Source organism: Delphinus delphis, chromosome 1, assembly GCF_949987515.2.
Source record: "Delphinus delphis chromosome 1, mDelDel1.2, whole genome shotgun sequence".
Lineage (NCBI taxonomy): Eukaryota > Metazoa > Chordata > Mammalia > Artiodactyla > Delphinidae > Delphinus > Delphinus delphis.
In genome coordinates this window covers 106,443,041-106,465,677 of record NC_082683.1, presented here as the reverse complement: position 1 = coordinate 106,465,677, position 22,637 = coordinate 106,443,041, and the positions used below count along the sequence as shown (strand labels likewise).

At 47.6% G+C, this 22,637-nt stretch overlaps 1 protein-coding gene across 1 annotated transcript; it reads left to right on the top strand.

Annotated features, from left to right (window-relative positions):
- Positions 1–6,064: 6,064 nt before the first annotated feature.
- On the top strand, positions 6,065–22,267 carry GJA5 (gap junction protein alpha 5). The gene is made up of 2 exons (XM_060007143.1): positions 6,065–6,157; positions 18,855–22,267. Exon 2 carries the CDS (start codon positions 18,887–18,889, stop codon positions 19,961–19,963), a length of 1,077 nt encoding a protein of 358 aa, XP_059863126.1. The 5' UTR covers positions 6,065–6,157; positions 18,855–18,886; the 3' UTR covers positions 19,964–22,267.
- The last annotated feature ends 370 nt before the right edge of the window (positions 22,268–22,637 follow it).

Sequence of the window (22,637 nt, the reverse complement as noted above, 5' to 3'; positions counted from 1 at the left end):
AGAGCAGGTTCTGTTCCTGAGACTCTGGGAGGAGGATGCTGTGAGGGAAGTACGGGTCTGCCTGGAAAAGCAGTCGTCACGTGCTCTCAGGGACAAAGGGAAGGTAATATGTGAATGGCACTTTTGGATGTGTGCAGTGCACAAGCTGCATGGCCATATCTGGTGGCCTTGCTTAAAGGTGGCCACAATAGTTATAGCTATGATAATAGTGATAACACCATGTTCCACTGTTAATTTGGGGGCATGTGAATTAAACTCACGAAAGAGACTAAGAGCAGAAAAAGAGATTTTTTTCATATGCATAGGGGAGCTAACAAAGTAGTTAGCTCACTAAATGGTTAAAGTTAGGGGCTTATGTATTTAATTTAGAGAAGAGAGGGGTGGAGTAAAGACTTCTACAGGAGGAATAAATAGGTTTCTTTAGAAAAGACAAATAGGTTTTTAGGAGACCAAATGGGAGATAAGAAAGTTTGTGATAGGGACTTTCCTGGCGGCGCAGTGGTTAAGACTCTGCGCTCCCAATGCAGGGGGCCCGGGTTCCATCCCTCAGGGAACTAGATCCCACAAGCCGCAACTAAGAGTTCACATATCACAACTAAGGAGCCCACCAGCTGCAACTAAGACCCAGCGCAACCAAATAAATATTTTTAAAAAACAAGAAGAGGTTTAAAAAAGAAAAAGAAAGTTTGTGATAATGTTTGTTTATGCAAGTAGAGTGGTCTTTCCATCTTCTTCATGGCCATGAAACTCCCCTGGAGAGGGTATTTATAGTAGCCTCATTTCCCAGAAGTTTCTGTTTCTAGTCAGATAAGGGAAGCTCCAAGAAGGCTTCTTTCTGCCTCTGATGAATCTCAAATATCTTCAACTTAAAATAATCATTATACCAACTCTGAGGTCCCAAATGGGTCCCCACATGGCAAAAGAGGTCCCACAGCTGCTGAATGGAGTCGAGATCTGAACCCAAGCACTCTAACCACAAGCTTTTTTGCCCCAAGTTCTGTCTGTTCTACCTTGAGTATTTAGCTGACTGAATGTGAGACTAACCTTTGGGGAAAACAAAACAAAACAAAACAAAACAGGGAATAGTCTTCATCTTCTAAATGCCTCTAATTCTCTTTAATAACTTGACCCCAGGAGCCAGAGCTGAATCTAGACACTCATTTGGGAGGAGATGTAAAGCTTTTGCTCTTGAATTAGGTTTTGAATGTTACTGGCTAAATTCTTAAGACAGGCATCGGGTATTGCATCCCTATTTTACACGCAAGAAAATACCTCTACTTTGGAGCGATTTGCCTCAGAGCACTTGTGTTAATGGCATATCTGACGGAACGTTTCTTGACCTTGTATTTTAAGAGACTTGCCAATAGATCACCTAGCACCATATCTTGGACTTGACTGAAAACACCTTTCCAAATGAAGGTGAAGCAAACCCTTTTTAGTCCTTGTGAGGCGGGTAGGTGGGGGTAGACCAAGGATGCATCATTTGTTAGAAGAGAAAGGGGTGTGCTCCGAGTATACACTGCACACTCTAGTCACTGCTTATAATTCAACCCAAATATCATAAGACTCCCAGTCTTCTTGCTTTCAAGGACTTCCATTCAGATCTAGAGGACAAATGCCGTTCTAAGATTTCCCAGAGGAAGGTCCCAGTTTTTGTCCTAGGATGCAATTCTTGGACCTGGGACTCACAGAGCCCCAGTGAGGCTGCATCCAGCTGTTGCCTTCATGTCCTGACTTCAGGGGGAGAGAATCAGGCTTGGCTGATACTGGATTCCCCCTCCTCCTTCTCCTCTTCTCATTTCCATGGAGGCTGCAGGCCCAAGCCCACCACAGAGTTCAATTTGTGAACCCAAAAGATTCCATCTGCTTTAAGCCCAAGAAGAGGTACGGATATGACTTAGACCTTTTCTTTGGGGCTAAAACTAGAGATGTGTGGAGAGTAGACTCATAGGTCAGAGTACCAGGGGCAAGGAAGTCTGTGTTTCTTTTGCTTTCTACTTCTTGGAACAGGGTGTTCTTTCCCATTTTAGCCACTATCCGGAAAGTAAAAGTCTTAAAGGGGACAGCTTATGCCTGTGGTGTCTGAATCTCCACTGGCAGAAAAGTGTGACCTCAGCCCACAAACCAGGCCTCCAATTACCCATTTATGCCCTCCAATGAGGCAGGGGCGGGGGGACTCATCACTCTCGCATGTAGATGCTGGCAGAACTTCTTTGCATGCGTTATCCTGTAGGCACTAAGGGAAGTGGCTCTTTAAACATCTGGACCTCAGCGTCTTGGGAAGGAAACTCATAGTCAGAGATTCATTGGATAGAGGAGACATTGAAAGGTTTGTTCATTTGCCCTCTTGTCTATAAGGAGACGCAAAAAGGATGCACTTTTCAAAATGCCATCTTCAAAAGACTTGTAGAAAAGGTGACTGTGTTTCTTCCCAGAAATCTCAGATGATGCTGGACCACCTTCATAGTCATGTCAAAGACAATCTCTCCTGCTAGGGCTGGAGCCCATCCTTCTTGTGCCGTCTGCAGGCCTGTTTGCTCCCAGCTGGAGGGCCCCGTGCTCCCCTCTGTGACCAGATAAACGGGTTTCATGAGAATTTCCTCTACAGCCATGGGGAGAAAGTGCCTGGCCTTTAGCATCAGGCAGACATTTTCTCCACCTATTAACTGAATAATCTTGGGCAAGTTGCTAAACTTCTCTGAGTCTGAATTTTCTTTTCTGTAGAATGGAAATAATAACGCAGTGTTGTGAGGTGAGAATGCCTGGTACATAGAAGGCCTTCAGTAAATGTGCCTTTCCCTTTCCCCTTCATTACAGCACAGCAAAGACATTGCTCTATATGAAGCTGTTTTCCAAATGATTTTTCCTTACATAATTTAACAGTTTATTACATCATTATGCATTGAGGACAAATACATATAGATACTGCCATTTATACTAATTGTTTTGTCTGAATAGCTCTTTTCTGCAACTAGAATGTCAGCTTCTTGTGGACGAGGGATGGTCTTACCTCCCACTTAGCGTAGGCTGGGCCCATGGGAGTGGCCAATGAATTCTTATCCAGGAGACCCTGATGGATGGTTCAGGTGAGCTTTAGAAGGTCATCTTTCTGTCTTTTCCTCTCCAAGTACAATAATGTGAAGTGTGTCTAGAACAAAGCCTAGCGTAGGGTGAATGTAGAATGAAGACCATTTTGCCATCCCACTTCTACAGCTTTCCTTACAGGTATTCTTTGACCAGATTTTGGCTTCCTCTCTAAATCCTCTGAGTTCTCCATATTTTTTGAGTGGAACACAGACCTTGGCACCCCTAAGACCCTTCCTTAAGCTGAACGTGAGAATGACGGGGAGGACATGACAGAACCTCTGTGCCCACCCCTGGCTCTTTGCCTACACCTTCTTTTCCGGGGCATCGGGCATCCGCTCACGGCATCCTTCTTAACATGTGGTGATAGCCGGATTCAGCCCCTTTAGACAATCACCTTGGACCTATAGCCCAAATGACAAAAGTTTCCTAACTTTTGTCAGAGGCCTTATGGTGAGGAATAAACCAGAGTTCTGAAGACCTTGCCAAAGCGGCTTAGCTTTGGGCCATCAAATACACTCTGTCCTAGATGCCATCTTGAGCAGAGTACCTGGCTGGAGGGCTGCTCGACTTCGTTGAGCTGGGGTGATCTGAGTTCAAGAACTCCGTCTTCTCTCAGCACTTACTTGGACCTCCTGGATCACCTCTAGCAACCCATCCAGTTTCTTCACTGTCTTATTCTCTACTTGCCAAGCAGAGCGGAAGCATTTATTTTCTGTGCCCTGCACTTGCTCCAGGATCTTGGGTGTACCTACATCTCGGCAATTCTTCCCTTCTGGGCACTCAGAGGAAAACGGCATCCTCTCTTCACCTTCAGCCACGTCCTCAGCTGGACCCTCCTTTGACAGCTGATGATCTAGGAGTTAATACTCCACTAAAACTTCCCCACTCTCAGATTATCCTTCAAATGAGACTTACGGGTTCTTTAACTGGCCATCTCCTGGCTGAAGATAATAAGGTATTCCCAGGAACCCACAGCCTTTTCGAGTGACCGAGATGTAAGGACAAAGCCATAGTGTGGAGAAAATCTCTGCTTTGGAGAGGAAACTGGATATCACCAGGGTTCCCTATGTTTCACATGTTGAATTCCATCCCAGGAGTTTGCACCAGCCATGGGAAGTACAGGCAGGAGGAGGCAGGCATTGCATTGTATTGCATTGCATTGTATTGCATTGTATTGTATTGCATTGTATTGTATTGTATTGCATTGCATTGCATTGCATTGCATTGTATTGTATTGTTTTGTATTGTATTGTATTGTATTGTATTTTGCAGTCACATCCACAACACTTACCATGTACCAGACAGGTGCCTTACACATCTGCATTAGTCCTCATGATGACCTAGGAGGTAGTTATTATTATCCCTAATTTACAGTTGAGGGAACTAAGAGGCATAGAGTTTATGCTAACTTGCCCACTGTTACATAGCTGGTAAGTGGTAGAGACAGGATTCAAACCCAGACAGTCTGGCCCCAGCACCTGCTCTGAAGCTACGTAGGAAAAGAGGTGGGGAAACTCTGGCTAAGGAATCAAGAATCTTGAGTTTGTTTTCAGCAGGCCTGCTGTCTCCCGAGACACAGGAAATTTGGCCCCATGTTCTTTCCCCTCTTGCTGATCCTAAGCTTATTCACCCATGAAAAATATCACCCACTAAAGAAACAAAGTTTTGCAAACTGTTGGAATATTTGTGAATATATGTGAACGTGATGATGTGGAGCAAAGGAATGGATCTGGGTTCTGGTCCTGCCTCTGCCATGTACTATGTGTGACATTGACGAACGGCCTTGAGTCTTCGGGCCTCAGTTTTCCTGGCTGTCCCAGATGATCTCTGGGGTTTTCTTCTAGCTCTCACAATCTGTGGGCTCTTGGTCATTGGTTTGTCTGATTTCAGTCCACTCGTAGTCACCTCTGTCGTTGACTTTTATCACGGTCCAACTGGGTCCATGGCTAAGCATATAAGTTGAGGAGTTGAGGAAAGTAGTTGAGAATGAGGGGAGCTTGAGGGTAGAGATGCCTCATGGTTTCCAAATTTGCCCACCTGTGACATGTGATTTAATAAGAGACAGCCTTACTTCCGTCAGCTCAGTTCCAGCTGGGAGGCCTGTATGCTTTTGTGGAAAGAGCAAAGAGGTGACTTTTGGCATTGGCTAAAACTTCTAATCCGGACTCTCCCATTTACTAACTGGGTTACCATGATCATGATTTCTCTGAACCTCAGTTACCTCAAATGTGAAATGTAGAACTGTCTACCTTGAGCACTGGACATCGGAATGATTAAGTGAAATAAAAATATTATACCTAGATCTATATCCATATCCCTCTCCCCCCTAGCCCAGTGCCCGCCACATAGAAAGCACTCTCTTTTCATTCGAGGAGAAGGAGAGAGGAGTCCTGGCCAGTGGAGATGCCCTCTCCCTGCCCTTTTGAGCTTTCAGGTTACCTCTGGTGTCTGTTCTGGGTGCGGGTGCTTGTGACTTGTGAATCTCAGCTCACTCGTGTGGGCATAGCAGAGGTTTCCCAAAAGCCCTGCTCTGGGAATGAGCACTCTTTTTTTCTGATGACAGGAAAAGGATGGGGAAAAGGGATCTCCAGGGTAGTGCCAGCTTTCCCGCTGACGCCCCAGGAAAGTGGCCCGGCAGAGGTTGAGCAGGCAAAGCCTAGGGAGGCAGCGCACCAGCCGGAGGGAGAGGGGGCCAGCGTGAGGACTGCGGTGACGGTGACAGGGGCAGGGCAGAGGCGGGGAGGGGGGGGGGAGGAGGACTCAGTCTCCTTCTGGGGAGAACGCGGCGAGGAGAGGCTGCAAGGAGGTAGACGGGAGAAAACTCATTAAATGAGCAAAGATTCTAGGAGCACAAGAGAGAGAGGGGAGGGAGGGATCTCGAGGGGGAAGGGGGAGGAGAGAGAAAGAGTAGGAAGAAGTGGGCGGAGGGAGGGTGACAGATAGCGATTAAAAAGAGGGTGGGAGAGGAACGACCGACAGGCTGGAGAGCAAGGAAGAGTGGGCAGCGGGGGAGAGGCGGCCGGAGAACCAAGAAGCCAACTGGAATTCCAGACAGGAGGAAAAGAGGAAGGTAAGGGGAAACTTGAACTTTAAGAGATAAAACTACCAGTTGATGGGAGAGAGGCAGAGAGAGAGCCTTGAATCTCCAGCTTTGTTGCTGGATCACAGCAAAACTCTCTCTCTGCACCTGTGGGTTTCCTCCCTGCCCCTCTCAGCAGTCCCTGTGATGGTGAGCTTTGGGTATATTAAAGAGAACAGCTTATGAAGCAGCAGATAAATCACTTACTCAATTTAGAAGGAGCTGTAGAAATGCAAGCGGAGGGCCTTTGCCGTCCATCTACCTCTCACAGATGCGCCGTGCTCCAGGGGCATCTTACAAGCAGGACACCAGGTCATTTCCAGGCACTTTTGTGAAGATTGGCATTGGCCCTTTAAAAACCCAAGCCATCGCTGTTTTACCATGCTTCCTCTAGGCTTGGAATTCTTTTTGAAATGCTTTCCACAGCATCTAGGAAAGTGTTTTGATTTTTTCCCCCCAGGGCATGTTGGATGGTTTAAAAATATTCCCTGCTTAGTTTCCTACGGAGTATCATGTCCCCGCTGTCCATTGTGAGCAATCTGGTCACTTGCTGTTGGAGGAAAGAGGCTGGTGAGATCCGGAGAGGAAGCCGGGGAGAGGTGCCCACCGCAAGGTCTCCTTTCCTGCTGGGCGCAGGGCAGGAAGGTTCCTGACAGCCCCTTGATCTCCCTTCCGAGCATGTGGTAAAGGAGCCTGGACTCAGGGCCCAAGAGACCTGGGCTCTGGTGCACTGAGGGGCTGTGTGACCTTGGGCCAGACAGTTCCCCCTTCTGGGCTTCAGTTTCCTCATCTGTAAAATGAAAGGTTTGAAGTAGCAGGATCCCTCTGGTTCCCTTCAGCAGTAACACTGTCCAAGGCTGAGATTCCTTAGCTCAAATGCACCTCAGAACCACTACAAAAGGGGAGGCTGACACAGGAGTTTACATCCTTACTGTGCCTTTGTTCACTTTTTCCTTCGTCCCCCCTCTCAGTATCCTGTCATAATGGAGGAGTTCTTGGTTCTGACCCGTCAGCATCTCACTGGGCTGTCTCCTGAGCACAGCTCTGGCACAGCGGGCCCGACTGGCCTAAGAGAAGGAAGGGCAGTGTGGGGAGCGCTGGGCAGGGGGTCGGAGGCCGGGGAGGAAGCCAGTGACACTGAACAGAGAAGAAACCAAGGCCACCCCCATCTGCCTGGGGTGGTGGCTTCACGGCTGGGGACACAAGCTGGTCTTTAGAAGCATCCTAACTTAACTTTCACATCATCAGGCCAAGTGGTCGCCATCTCTTCCACCCACTAACCCTGGAGTCACAGCCCAGCCCAGACCCTGTTCTCGTGGGACAGCTCTCTCCACCCTCCGGCCAGGTTCCCTGCAGTGGCATTGCTGTCCGGAGCCTTCTCCCCTCGCTGATCCTCCAAGCCTTTTCCTCACTCAGCAGCTGTAGAGCAGCTCCAGTGACCACTGGGCATACGGCAGGCAGTACCGGGACGTGTGTTTCCTGGCTTCCAAACCGGCACCCTCAGGGCATCCCCTCCCCGAGACGCGTGAAGTTCAGAGAGCCACGGCAGTAACACAACTGTGTTGCCCAGCTTGGCCGCTGGCTTGGAACCCCAGAGATGTTCTTGCTGGGCTGTTGAGACTGGTTATTGTTCTTGTCTCCTAACTGCCTCACTCCTGTCCCCCTGCCAGGTACTGGTCTAAAGTCCTAGGCCATTAGAACTGGAAGAGGTCTCCTAGATTGCCAGTCAACTTCTTCTTTGACAAATAAGGAAAACAAGGCCTAGAAAAGGCAAGTGACTTGTTGAAGACGACACAGTGAGTCAGGGCCAGTTGAGTTGGGAGAACATCCCGCTCTGTTCACGCACACCTAGGGCTCTTCTGGCTTCCATCCTTGGCTGTGTTTTCTGAGCCTCCATTTCTCCCCAAACCTCCCTGCTTCCTGCATGGAAGCATCTCTGTAATCCTGCTTCCTGGCAGTGACACCACCTGCCCACCTGCTCCTGCTCATCTCCGCCGGCTGGTGGGGGGCACATGCCGTGGAGGGTCCTGGGCTCTCGCAGCCAGCCGGGCTACCGCAGGGCAGCCTGGCCTCTTGGGTCCTGACTGATCCCCGCTCTGGGCCCAGCCAGTTAACACAGGGCAGGGAGCCTGTCTGTGTGGATCGATCAGGACAGGAACTAGAAGACCTGCAGTCCTTAGGGCCAGGGAGACCCAAGGCCCAGGCTCTGCCTTCCGTCCCAGGAAAGAACTCCCCCACCGGGGAGTCCAGCAACTCTCTGTATGAACTGGCTCCACTCTGGGCTCCAGGATTGAACTGACTGAAGGGGAGAGATGCCCACTTTCCCGGGAAAGCTTCAGTTCTCCTAGGAAGGAAGGTGACTTCCTTTCTACAGTCAGAAGCTGCTGGCTCCTGGCAAATGACCGCTTTATGCCACTTCGTGAATCAATTGTTTCTGACATTTTAGCAACTCATGGGGAAGAAAAATTCAGCCTTCAATAATCCACTCACCTTCATAAGGAAAGGGAGTCAGGAGGTCTCAGAATCAGAGGTATTGAAATAACACAGAGGCATCTTAGAGTTTATCTGATTCAGGGGTAAGGCAGAAGGAAGGGCCTAGGCATTTGGAATCACATTTGGGTTAAAATTTCAGCTGTGTAAACCTTGGGAAAATTATTTAATGTCTCTGATCCTCAGTTTCTTCATCTGTCAAAGAGGTTAATAATAAATAATTTCCTTGTAAGGTTTTATGAAGATTAAATAAAATAATGTATTTTAAATGGCTACCCCATAGTAAATGCTCAATGAACAACAGAACAATAGAGTGGAATCCAGGTCACCTGGTGCTCGGTCCAAGTCTCTTTGAATTGAGACTCATTTGATGCAAAGGCCTTTCCACAGTGAAGGCTCACCATGACATGAAATTCTGAGAAGGTACTGCTTGGTTTTTATGACCACAGATTTTTTTTCTGGGTCGACTTTTGCTGACCTCTAAGTTGGGAGTCAGAATATCTAGATTCGCCTCTTGGCTTTGCCACTTTGCCACTAATTTGCCACACCATCGCAACTGGGCGAGTCGCAAATGTTCCCCAGATGTTCTAACTTAGAGCTGGAAAGGCCTTAGCAACCATCCAGCTCAACCACTTAGTTTTACCCATGAGTGAACTCAGGCTCAGGGAGGGGGAATGTCTTGACTAGAGTCACAAAGAAATAGCTGGAACCAGAAAGAGCCTCTCTTCTGAGGCTCTTTTGTCCATAGAGGACTTAGAGAATCTTAATCCAACCTGGCATCTTCATGATTCAGGAGAGGACAGGTGTGTTTAGGGGTCAGGATGCCTCTTCTCCTCAGATCACAGAGTAGACAACCTCCTATTTCTCTTTCAAGTAGAACTGAGCCAGCTTCAAGCCTACACACAATGTGGACATGCCTTTGGATTGGTGATCAGATTCCAAAGTGCTGCAGCTCCTCAGAAGGAGGGAATTATATGAAGCACATATTTTATAATATGGACTCATGTGGAGTCCATCTCTAGGCCCCAAAGCTCGAGTTAAAGAAAAGTTCAGGGGCAGGCTCGACCAATTACGAGAACACAAGGGACCTGATTGGAGTGGGATTCTACACCTCCCTTCCTCTCCACCCCACCTCTCTTCTTTCCACCTAGTGAAATAACTGATTTAGAGTTAAATTAATATCCTTCCCGTTGCCCATGTTTTCCCCACCTCTGATAGTCACCCTCCCCCACTTGGTGGCACACAGGGCGTCCTTGCTGTGTCCCTCTAACCGGCCTGCTGCATGTCAAATGCTGCATCAAGCTGACTAGTTGGGTCATGTTTGAGAGTTTTTACTGGAAATGGCAGAAAAGAAAACAAGGAACTAACATTATTGAGTGTCTACTATGTGCCAATTACTGTTCTAGATGTTTCCACTTACTCACACATTGTTCAATCCCCATGAGTAAACATTCCCCTTTTTTCAGATGTAGAGGAAACTGAGAGGTTATGTTACTTGCCTGAGGTCACACAACTAGAGGGTGATGGAAGCAAGGTTCGATTCCCACTCTTCCTGGGAACCACGAGTCCCACCACCTAACTCTTTCTGTTCCCGTTGCTCTTGTTACGATCTGACATCAGGGGAACACCAGAGCCTGCTGTCCGGCCAGCCAAGAGCCCGGCAGTCGACACGGCCGCAGCCAAGAACACTTACTGGCTAAAAAAGGAAATAACTTTCTATATGTGAATTCTGGCCAAAGGGTGGCAGATGCTGCAGAGTCTGGGAATCCTGACCACTCGGGGCTGAAGGCCTCCACGTGACCATCAATGCTAGGAACAGCATATGCAAGGGACGGCCAATCCACAAGCCAGAGGCTAAAAGGAAAACCCTGGGCCTCTGACGGGAAAAGATCTGCTGGGGGGTTAAGACACTGGAGCTCTGGTCACAGGTTTGTCACCAGCTGTCAGTCCTATCAGTCCTAGGGCCTCTTTGCTTTTCTTTCCCTTTAAGAGACACAGGGTGAGCTGTGACAAAGCGAGAGAGAGGCATGGACATAGATACACTACCAAACGTAAGGTAGATAGCTAGTGGGAAGCAGCCGCATAGCACAGGGAGATCAGCTCCTGCTTTGTGACCACCTAGAGGGGTGGGATAGGGAGGGTGGGAGGGAGGGAGACGCAAGAGGGAGGAGATATGGGAACATATGTATATGTATGACTGATTCACTTTGTTATAAAGCAGAAACTAACACACCATTGTAAAGCAATTATACCCCAATAAAGATGTTAAAAAAAAAAAAAAAAGAGAGACACAGAGAGAAAGGCAGGAGCCAGGCAGACCAGGTTCAAGTCCCTGATGCAGCATTTGCTACTTGTGTGACTCTGTACAAGTTACTTAAATTCTGAGTCTCAGTTTTCTTGGCTGTAAAATGGAATAATACTGCTTTCCTAGCAGGGCTGAAGTAATGGTTAGAAAGTAATGTTAATGTCATGTAAGAGTTAGAAAGTATAGTTATAAAATGCTTCACACATGGAAAGCACTCAACTTAGTGATATCTGTTATTATGATTACTTAACTTCCCCGGACCTTTGTCTTCATCTTGTATAGAAATAAAGGGTTGAGTTCGCTTGATCCCTAGATCCTTTTTAGCTCTACTGTACTATGAATCAATGACAAGATGTTGGAAATAATAAAGCATTTCGTAAATATAATTTTCATTAATAACTGCATAGGTATTAATCAACCCCTTCCGGTAATTAATAAAGACCTCCTGATAGTTCATTGTAATTGAATATCTCCATTTGCCAGCCCCTCCCATCCATTCCTTGTACATATGTCTTCTCCTAACTTTTTAAGAAGAAAATTACTTATCCTCGCATAATTCTCTTTCTCTACTTTGCCTGCTCCCTTCTACCTCCTTGGCTTTGAAACAACTGTCGGCCGGCAGGATCTCTGAGTGGACCACTCTGTCCTTACCATAATCAAATAATTAAATTTAAAGAGGAGTTAATTATCTGCCCTTGGCTGGAGTAGCAGGAAGACTAAAGTGATAGTTAATCTCCTCCATCTGTCTCTTTTTCCCTCTCTCTCATCTCTAGCTCCCTCTCCCCTCTCTAGTGGTCAAGGTTCAGGGGTGCAGGCCCCCTCTGGACTTCTCATTCTGAGAAAGTTGCCCACACTGCCCAACCCGGTAGCTGTAGGTATATCATACATCTATCTGGTTGAAGTAGCTTCCCCAAACCTAAATCAGGAAAAGAATGAGAATTCTAAATGTAAGATTTATCCTGAACCCTGCACAAATCAACTCTGTGTTCTAATAGTTATCTCACAAATAGCCCTGTGGCAGTTATCTTGTGTCACAGAGGCCAGCCTTCGATGAGTAAGGCTCTTCAAAGAAAGGAACTTAAGGTGAGTTAGACAGAATCTAATACAGTTCTTAAGGCAGGGGTATCACTGTCAGAAGAGACAACAGCTGGCTTTGGTGACAACTTCACCGCTTACTAGCAAGTCATCCTCAAGTGATTTTGCTCAAAACACCCTCTCTGAGCCTTGTAAGAAGGGGACGGGGCCAGTCCCTAGTTCCTCCAGTTACTGTGAGAATCAAATGAGAATACATATATATCAAGAAACTTGCAGAGTGTCTGGCACATAGAAGGGTCTCAATGAGTGTTAGGTTTTCTTATAATTATTGTTATTATCACCTAGATTCAAATTCTCTTTTTGTGTAACTCTGGGTAAACTAGCAAATGAAGCTGAGAATCTCGAAGGATAATAAAGATTGATGAGGTAGCTGAGGACCAAGACCACTCTCTCATGTAATCCTCCCTACATATCCATCTTAGGGAGAAACTACTGGGGTGAGGGAAGATTAGAAAAATGTACATTAGTGAATAAGCTCCAAAAGAGTTCCAAGATGATGGTTATAGTTGGCACTTCACTTTATAAAGCCACCTTTGATGTCTGGTGTAGCATTGGGGCGCACAAGCACTTTCTGAACCGAGCTGCACTGACATGATACCATGTCTAAGGCATCCTTTGAGTGAGGCCCTTTGGGTCTTTTTACAACAGAATTCTCTTCTTTGGGAAGCAAGTCAACCCTGCCCTTGCCGCATTCCACTGTATGGTGAGAGGAATTAGAGCACGAGCCCAGGGGATTGTTACTATTACTGTGAATAACAATCTTTATTGAGAACCAGAGGTCTGTTAGATACTATCCAGTACATGTGTCATTGTCCAGAATTAGACTCAGCCTCTGCAGCGTGGTCTTAAAATCTAATGTTGACAAACTTGGGTGAGTTTCCCAGTGATGTGGGGGAGGCAGAGAAAGAATAGTCCATGGTGACCAAGTCTCTGCTCTAGACATGTTCAGTCCTGCTGAGCCAAGTGGAGGACTCTCTCATGGGCAGAAGGACGGCTCAGTGGCTTTTCTCTCCCTGGTGTCCCAGTCACCATAGTCATTGTGCAGATGTCCCTAGGGCCAGCTTCCCAGGGAGGTGCCTCTAGTGGCATTAGGTGTTTTGAGTGACCTGAATGCTGTCATTCATCCACTGTTGTTTCTAAAAAGTACACGAGGGCTTCGCTGGTGGCGCAGTGGTTGAGAGTCCGCCTGCCGATGCAGGGGACACGGGTTCGTGCCCCGGTCCGGGAAGATCCCCCCCAAAATGTACATGAATCGACCTGTCAGGTGCAGGGCAAGATATTAAGCAATAAGGGGGAAGAGAGGGTAAGGTGATTCGGGGGAGGATCCAGTGATGAACAGTTACGGGGCTTGTCTTCAAAGACTCAGGGTTGAGTTGGAGAGATAATACACAGCAGAGCAAATAATTCTCCTTAGGTGTGTGAAACCCCAATGGTTTTACCATTTAACCCAAGGCCCAGCTGCTGACTTGGGGGGCCACAGAAATTGTTGTCAAATCGTAAGGGCTGTTATATTTGGTTTCAGAGGACAGAACTAGAATCAACAGAAGGAAGAGAATTTTCAAGGCATCCCCATGGTAGATTCTTGCTCACTTGCAACAAGTCTTCTTGAGCAGGAGAGTCGGGGGTGCAGTTTCAGCTGTGTGCTGGGTGTCGCACCTGTCACCTGCAGCCTTCCTAGCTTATGCTGCAGCCACTACTAAAGGACTGCAACGAGCGGGGTGACTACCGAGTGCAGTGCCTTATGTCCGCACCCCATTTGTCAGAGGTAATGCAATCTTACTGCTAGACCAAACATTTTTTTTCAATTATTAAGAAAGCATTTATTATGCACCTAATGAGAAAGCCTAATGCAATAAGAATACAAAGCAGAAGACAGGCTTTTGACTTTGAGAATTCTATTACCCATCTAAGGGAAAAAGCCGTTAAATCCTTGAGGGCAGGAGTCATGCCTGATCTGTTTATTAATCTAACAGATATCACTGCGTGCCTAGTAGTTGCCAGGCCTGGGACCCGTGAGGTATTATTTCAGTACCCAGAACGGTAGTAGACACATAGTAGGGACTCAGAAAAAATACTTGCGGGTTGGCTGTTAGACAAGAAGCTTTTGGAGAACAAGTGTAAGGCAGCATATAACCCAGTGTGGGAACGTATCCTGCCTGCTGCATGGTAATTTAGCATCTTCAGAGTTCGGGAGACATCCAAGAGGGACGAGAGCAATTTGCAAAGACGTCTCCATTTCCACCTAGATCTGTGGGGTCAGAAGAAGAGGTGCTGGCTATGAGCTCATGTTAATTTGGGTTTTGCTCTAAATTGGTTGTCTTTAAAAACAGTGGCTACCTAGGGTGGCAACAGTGCCAACATGGAGGAGCACCAGACTGGGAACATAGACCCTGAATTTTATTTCTAGCCATACAATACATGAAGTAAAGGAACAAAATGATTCATGCTCACTATGCACAAATACCTTCCTCTGACCCTTTCTCTCTTCTCCAGGTGTAATGTTACTATTACCAAAGACGTTCCCTAATGACTTCTCCAAAATTTTTGCTTTGTCCCAGGACATGACACAGTAAAAGAGGATGTGGAAGGTCTTGGAGTAAAGAACGTTCAGAGTTGGGATGTTCTTGTCCAGGTTCTAGGGAACATCTTTCTTTGCCTTGGGGACTTCAGAACTTGCATCAGTTGCAAAGGGCTGTAGAATTCAATTACCCAGGGCTCTATGGAGGGTCCAGGCCCCACCCTGAACCAGAGTCAACCCGCCTTACATTCCCATAGCCCCCTGTGTCTCCCTAATGTCAATACACATCGTGCTTTATTGCAATTATGTGTTTGTTCTCTCTCCTTAATTAAGGGAAATAAAGGCAGTTAAGCTCAGTAAAGGCAGGGACTCCTTGCTTGTCTTTTTAACTGTTGCATCTTCAGTGCCATCATCACTGCATGATACCTGGTAACTGGTAACCACTCAACAAACTTATTAAATGAATGAACGAAAGGGAAGGACATCGTAGGCAGAGGCAACATGGGGAGCCAAGATAAAGAGGTGAGAAACTGTGGGCCGTGAATACACGTGTGGGGAGTTGTGTAGCTTAAGTACTGAGTATGTGAGGGGAACAGCAGAAATAGAATGGATGAGGCTGTGCCGTGGAGGGTCTCAAGTGCAAGTTAAATCGTTTGGACTTTATAAGCAGTAGGAAGCCAGTGAAGGTCACAAATAAAGCAGTGGGGTATACTACCATTTTTATTTGACAGAATTTATTCATGGCATGGGCGGCTGCCTTTGCCCGTCCTAACACACTTCCTGCCAAGAAATGGATAATAATCTACAAAACGTTTTATGTGCTGTACACCCAGAAAACTCAATGAGTGTCTAATCTACAAGTTTCTTTGGCTGAGTTTGTCGGGGGTCCAAAGGGACCCAGAGGTGTTGGGAAACTGACTTCAGCCGGGGACCTTTCATATTATAAGCTGAGCAGCTGGTACATGATAGCAATGTTAAGTTTCTCTGACCTTGTTTGAGTCATCCAGGATGTCACAAACGAGAGGTTTTTCACCCTATATACTGCTGCCAGGGCCCACGGGGTCTGCCCTAGCCCACACCTCCCCAGCTGGTTAGTTTCTCTTGTTCTCTCCCGATGAGGCATCCTAAGACTGTCTTTCTGATATTCTGCGATGTTCCTTTCTTGTACCTGTGTTTTACTTCTTCCAGGTGGGACTCCTTGGACTACAAGTGAGGCAGTCAGCAGGCAAACCTCTTGGCAGACTAGACCAAAGCATCACATTCTTTGCCTTGAACTATTTATATATTTCCTTGGGGACTTGCAAGGAATGAGTGACAGAGTCAGAAGATCAAGGGGAAAATCTTCAGAAGTTGAGGAGAGTTTGGAAAACTTGCCCCAAATCCAGGAAGAATATAACATTTGTTTCTCTCTTTCTTTCTTTTTGATTGCCATTTCTCTTTCCTTCTGGCTTTCTCCCCTTCTTCTCTTCCATCTGTTTCTCTCTTCTTGGTAATGCACATCTCTCTACCTTCCACTTTCTCCTATTCTTGTCCTGCCCCACCACTTTCCTTGCTAGTCATGGCTGCCTTTTATTCAGTTCTTATCTTCTGAGCACTGTGCTAAGTGCTTTTTACCTATCGCCTCATAATACTCTATGAGCTAAATGATAGTATATCCATTTCACAGGTGAGGAGGTTGAGACACAGATCCAGTAACTTCCCCAAGCTCAGCAGATATTCACAGGGATTTGAACTCCATTTAGCTAACCCCCAAATTAACTTCCCTTAATGGTTACAGGATCTCTTTTCTCCCATTTCCAACTCCCCCTTGTCTTTTCCCTCTTTTTGCTCCTCCTCTCTCCCCTTCTCTCCCTCCCTTCTCTCTGACACTCGCCACATCCTGGCCTTCACATGCGTGCTGATGACCCTGAAGGTGCTGAACACTGCACACGTGCCCAGAAGGGATCACAGACCATTCAGACTCTTATCTAATCAGTCATTTTCCTTTTGGACTAACGCGCCACAATTTTCCACTTTTGGAGGCGATGGAGGGGGCCCTTCATCATGTGAGGAAAGGGCAAATGTCTGATCACAAACCAGAGGAAAGGGCTCAAGACTTGGAAGGGTCTTTGATATGGAAGGGAACAGAGATAAGGCCCTTTCCGCTTACTCATGGACTCTCTCATTCCCGGGGACGCTGTGTACTCTCAGGGTTGGGGAGTGGAGGGCTGGGAGAAGACAGAGCCGGGAGGCTGGTCTCTGTCAAGGTATCAACTCAGAAGCCAAAGCCTGGACCGTGAAATATGGAACCTCGCCCTGTCCCTCCTCATATGCATAAGGATAGGAACTGGGATAGGATAGGAATCAGGGGCACACTGGCAGCAAAGATGTGAGGGTTAAAGTTTGAACTTGACAACCTCTAAGGTCCCATTGTTATCAGAGGTTTTAAGATTCCAAGAAGAGAATATTTACCTTCAATTCCCACCCCCCCCCTTTTTTTTTGGTCATTCTGTTGATTAGGACTGGTTGATTAAAGGCTTAAGCCATAAGGACATTTATTGTTCATCAAGTAAGAATTCTGGAGGTAGAAGATTCAAGAGTTGATTCAGACGCCTCAGGGCACTGGTTGGCATTTCTGAGATTCTCTGGGAAGCTTCAGGCATCTTGACTCACACAAACTGTCCACAGGCAGGAAGTCGTGGGGGTGAAGAGGACTTCAAGTGAGGCTCTATTTACTGGGGATGGTAAAACATTTTCTAGAGCAATCCTTCCACATCAGACTCTCCCCACACCTCACAGACCAGAACTAACTGCAGTGGAGGCTGAGAAAGTGATAGCTGGCCTTCTCACCCTGCTTATGGGACACAGCAAGGAACAGGGGATTGGTTTGCCACCGGGTAGAAAACACCAGTGCCTGCCACCCCCTCCTTCATTCACTCAACTAAGATTCACTAAGTACCCACCCTGGGCCGGGTGATGATGGTACAGAGGACAAGAGAATTCCTGTTCTCAAGGAGCTCCTACTGGAAGAACACAGACAGGCAGAGGATCACAAAACAAGATGGCAAGTGCTGGGAGAGGACTGAGTGTCCCCAGGACAACCACAGAGCTGAAGACGCTCAGCTTGAGGAAGCAGGGAGGGCTGGGAAAGCAATGACTGGGTTAAGTTTTGAAGGGTAAATGGGATGCAGCTAGGGGTGAGGGAGCATGTAGGAGGTGGCTGAGCGGAGAGCATTTGGGAACCTTCCAGGACTTGGCATGCTGGACACGACAAAGGCAACTGAAGGGGATAGGCAGGAAACGAGGCTGAAGAAGCATGCCAGGACCTGATGAGGGAAGGTTCTGTGTGGGACTTAAAGGTTTGGGGCGTTTATTCTGGATGTGTGGGTGAGCAGGTCCGTGTGTGGGAACCTTCTGTCTGCAGAAAGACAAGCTGAGCTGTACAGCTGGAATGGCTGCACGGCAGTGAAGTGTAGATCAGCACTGCCAGCTGCTAACCAGCTGGGGGAACCTGTGAAACCTTTGAATGTTTTTGTTTCCCACCTCCCGATAGAGTTGGCCCATGCTGGATGGCTCTGATCGTTACTGAAATAGAAATAGAAACAGAAAATGCTTCCTAAGGGGCCAAATTTGCCTCTCCCACCCTCACCTTTTTCTCTTCCACCTAGTTCTGGCCTCTGGAGTCAGAAATATATATATATATATTTTCCACCTGACAGCAGCTCAAACACATGGAACACGTGAATTATGATTTTCAGCATATCACATACCTCATCTCATTTACCCCTCCAAGTCCTCTGGTGTAGCTCTTCCCATTTTACAGACAAGGAAACAGACTCAGTGAGGTAAATGTCCAGAGTCACATTTGCAGGCTCCTGTCCTGTGCTCTTTCCACTACTCCAGTGTTTCTCCGGTGAGGTCCTTGCACTGCCTGCATCAGAATAATCTAGGCTTCTTGCTGCAAGTCCAGATTCCTGGGGGCCATCCCAGACCTCCTGGAGTAGAATCTCTGGAGATAACAGCACAGAATCCACATTATAACACACATCTCAGGTGATTTCTAGATCCATTAAAGCGTGGGAATCATGCTCTAATCTTGCTATCATGACTGCTTTGTCTTCTCTTTCATTTTTGCTGCGGGTGGGGGAGGAGGAAGAGAGCTTTTTAGGTGAATCTGACTTCTAAGCTGCACTCTCTTAAGGAACGCATTGGTATGGGTCAGTGGAATCACAGAGCATGATTGGACCTTCCAGATGTTTGCAGAAAGCATCCCTCTGTTTTTCTCTCTGTCCCGTTTGCAGGAGTCTTGGCGTCTGTCTTCTGCTGAGCCAAGATGGGTGACTGGAGCTTCCTGGGAGAGTTCCTGGAGGAAGCACACAAGCATTCCACGGTGATCGGTAAGGTCTGGCTCACCGTCCTCTTCATATTCCGCATGCTGGTGCTGGGCACGGCTGCCGAGTCCTCCTGGGGGGACGAGCAGGCTGATTTCCAGTGTGATACGATTCAGCCTGGTTGCGAGAACGTCTGCTATGACCAAGCCTTCCCCATCTCGCACATTCGCTATTGGGTGCTGCAGGTCATCTTCGTCTCCACACCCTCTCTAGTGTACTTGGGCCACGCCGTGCACACGGTGCGCATGCAGGAGAAGCGGAAGCTACGGGAGGGCGAGAGGGCCAAAGAGGTTCGGGGCGCTGCCTCTTACGAGTACCCAGTGGCCGAGAAGACAGAGCTGTCCTGCTGGGAAGAAGCGAATGGAAAGATTCCGCTCCGGGGCAGTCTGCTCAACACTTACGTCTGCAGCATCCTGATCCGCACCACCGTGGAGGTGGCCTTCATCGTGGGCCAGTACCTCCTCTATGGCATCTTCCTGGACACCCTGCACGTCTGCCGCAGGAGTCCCTGTCCCCATCCTGTCAACTGTTATGTGTCCCGGCCCACGGAGAAGAATGTCTTCATTGTCTTTATGCTGGCTGTGGCCGGACTGTCCCTTTTCCTCAGCCTTGTTGAACTCTACCACCTGGGCTGGAAAAAGATCAGACAGCGATTTGTCAAGTCACAGCAGGGCATGGATGAGTGCCAGCTTCCTGGTCCCTCTGCCCGCATAGTCAAGAGCTGCACACCACCCCCTGACTTCAATCAGTGCCTGGAGAATGGCCCTGGGGGGAAATTCTTCAATCCATTCAGTAACAAGATGGCCTCGCAGCAGAACACAGATAACCTGGCCACTGAGCAGGTGCGAGGCCAGGAGCAGATTCCTGGGGAGGGTTTCATTCATATCCGTTATGCCCAGAAGCCTGAGGTACCCAATGAAGGCTCCCCAGGTCACCGCCTCCCCCATGGCTACCAGGGTGACAAGCGCCGTCTCAGCAAGGCCAGCAGCAAGGCCAGGTCAGATGACCTATCAGTGTGACCCACCGGTGTGGTGGAACCAGGACCAGGTGGGAACAAAGGAGGCTCAGAGAGGGAAGGTGTGTCCCTTCTGACCCCATCTCTCTCATTCTCATCACTGCTCTACTCAGTTTTGGCCCTGGATCTCAATGGCATTGCTCATTTTTTCCAGAAGCTATGACCAGGTCTTTGTGGGTGCAGTAAGAGACATGGCTACCTACCCAGGCTCCTTCACCCTCCACTCAGAATCCTCAGTGAAGCCTTTCATATTACTCAGCGAATGGGATAGAGGAGGGGACGGGGACCATGGCAAATCTGACCTGGGAGGGACAGCCAGGGGGATAGGATGACTTTCTACATACCAGCCGCACACCAGATGGATTCTCTAAGCCCCTCTGGCGTCCTTGACCCGATCACCCTTCCTCCTGCAAGGAAGAGCCCAAAGTTCCTGGCCAGCAATGAGCATGAATCAAGGAACTTGCATTATATGTGCTCTTGAATCTGTTGTCTCCTTGAACCATACCTTGGGGTGGTGGTCAGGTTGCCAGGGGATGCCCTTGGCTGCCCCTCCCTCTACCCAGTCTTACTTAAAAAGAGGCCCTTAGAACTCGACCAGCAGCCTCAACTTTACAAGTGCCTTGGTATGTACCTCTGGCAAATGTCTCACCTTGATGATGTTGCAGCCTTTCCTTCTGCCAGGGTGTACAATGAGGGCAGGGAGGGGGGTGAAAAGCTCTCCTAGAGAGTCACTGTGCACACTGACTCCACCGGCATTCCTGCCACCACGTATCAACCTGCAGCTCTTTTACAGTTCAACCTGATGGTAGAAACCATCCCTTCCAGTCCTCCCTTGGCTGTCCATCCAGTGCTCCCCTAAAAACCTTATTGACCAGAATGCCCAAGAAGCCATCATCCTCTCTCACATTCTGACCAGATCACCAGCCATGGAGGCCAGTGGAATTTCCCCAGGTCTTATTAAAACAAAGAGGGCATTGTGCTTCTCAGATTCCCCTTGGGAAAAAAAAAATAATTCTGCTGTGAAGATAAAAATGAAAAAGGAGAGAAAATACTGGAAAACTATTTTTCCCTCCTGTTTGCTTCCCTTGCTGACTGCCAGCTTAGAGTGCCAAGAGGAGGTGTGATGACAACTATGGAGGCCCCCATATCTCTCTTTCCCTGGAGGATTTAGCAGGGGCACGAAAGCAGAAAGGGAATCTCCAGCTCTCTTGGCAGGGCCCTTGTTTAAGAGCACAGAGATGCCTGTGTCTCCCCAGTGCTCCTAAAGAGACTGCCAAAAAAGCAGTGGGGAATACAGAAAAGCCCTGCCTTCCCAGGGACTGGCCAGGTTTCTCTCTTCAGTCCATCTGTAATAGGTGGTTGCCATTTTGGATGAAGGTAAAGGATGCTCAGAAGTGGCTGCCGAAACTTGTAGGGAGACAGTTACTTTTTAAGATGCATGTGTGTGTTTGTGTGCGTATGTATATGCTGATAAGCTGGGGGAAAGGGAGGGAAGTCCTGAAGTAAGGAAAGCATGCCTTAGAGACACTTGTGTCTTCCTGCCCTTTCCTCCAGATGCCTGGCAGAGGGGCTGAGTCTCACTGTTTTCAGTGTCATTAACCTAAAGAGAGAAGCATGAGAGGTCGGGACAGAGGCTCAGAAGGAGGCTTCAGCCTCTGCCCCACCTGCCCATCTCTGGGCCCCTCTGCTGATACTTGGTTGTTATTGGTGGGTGGGGAGAAGGATGAGGGTAGAGGGGTGGAGGAAACTGACTGGGATGCCATTTAGGGAAGAATGACTGGTCATCCCAGGTTCCTGGAGGGGACACCTTTTAATCTATTCTCTCGCACTGGCATTAAGACTCTCTCTCCAAAACAAAGCAAAAAAACTCTCTTTCCTTCCATCTCTGAAGTGTGTTTGTTTTGTGAAATGAGTGTTCTTGGATTAGAAATTCTGTGAGATCAGTCCTGATGATGGGGCTCTCAGGAAGGAAAAAGGAAATAATATGTGTCGTTTGTCCTAATAAAGTCTGGCCCTACATTTATCTCTCCTTTGTGTCCCTTTCATGCTGTGACTACAAGAGACTTGGTGGGGGAGGGGAGCACTTGGAGCCAGTCACCAGTCGATCAGTATTGCGAAGAGCTTTGGAATCACACATGCCAGCGTGAAAATCCCAGCTGCTGATTTGCAGCTGGACTCCAGCAAGCTCCTTAATCTCTGAAGCTTGGTTTTCTCATCTGTAAACTGAACCTAGTAATATCTACCTCATAGGTTGTTAAATGAGATACTATTTATAAAGAGTACAGCAGAGTGCCTGGGAAATAATAGTCTGTCATTAAATGGTTATTATTGTTATTATCTTCATTATTTTTGTTGCTATGTTGAATACATAGTATTTGAAAACCTGGGATGCTGAGGGATGGTTACAGAACTTGCCTTTATGGAGCTCACAGTCTACCTAAGATGATCAACTAAACCACATAGAGGAAACAATTAGAATAGAATGAAATAGGAATTCATTGATTATCAATTCTAGGAACTATAAGGCTCCAGGAAGTGATACATAGGAAAATACTACATAGAAGAGGACAGACCTGACCTGAGCCTTAAAGAGTGGCTAAGGTTTTAGAGAAGTGAAGACCTCAAGGATGACACTGTGAAATAGGTCTGGGTATCCCCATTTTACAGACATGGAAGCT

Excerpts from the sequence above, each read along its gene's own strand:
- GJA5 (XM_060007143.1), top strand. The coding sequence starts at position 18,887 with ATGGGTGACTGGAGCTTCCTGGGAGAGTTCCTGGAGGAAGCACACAAG.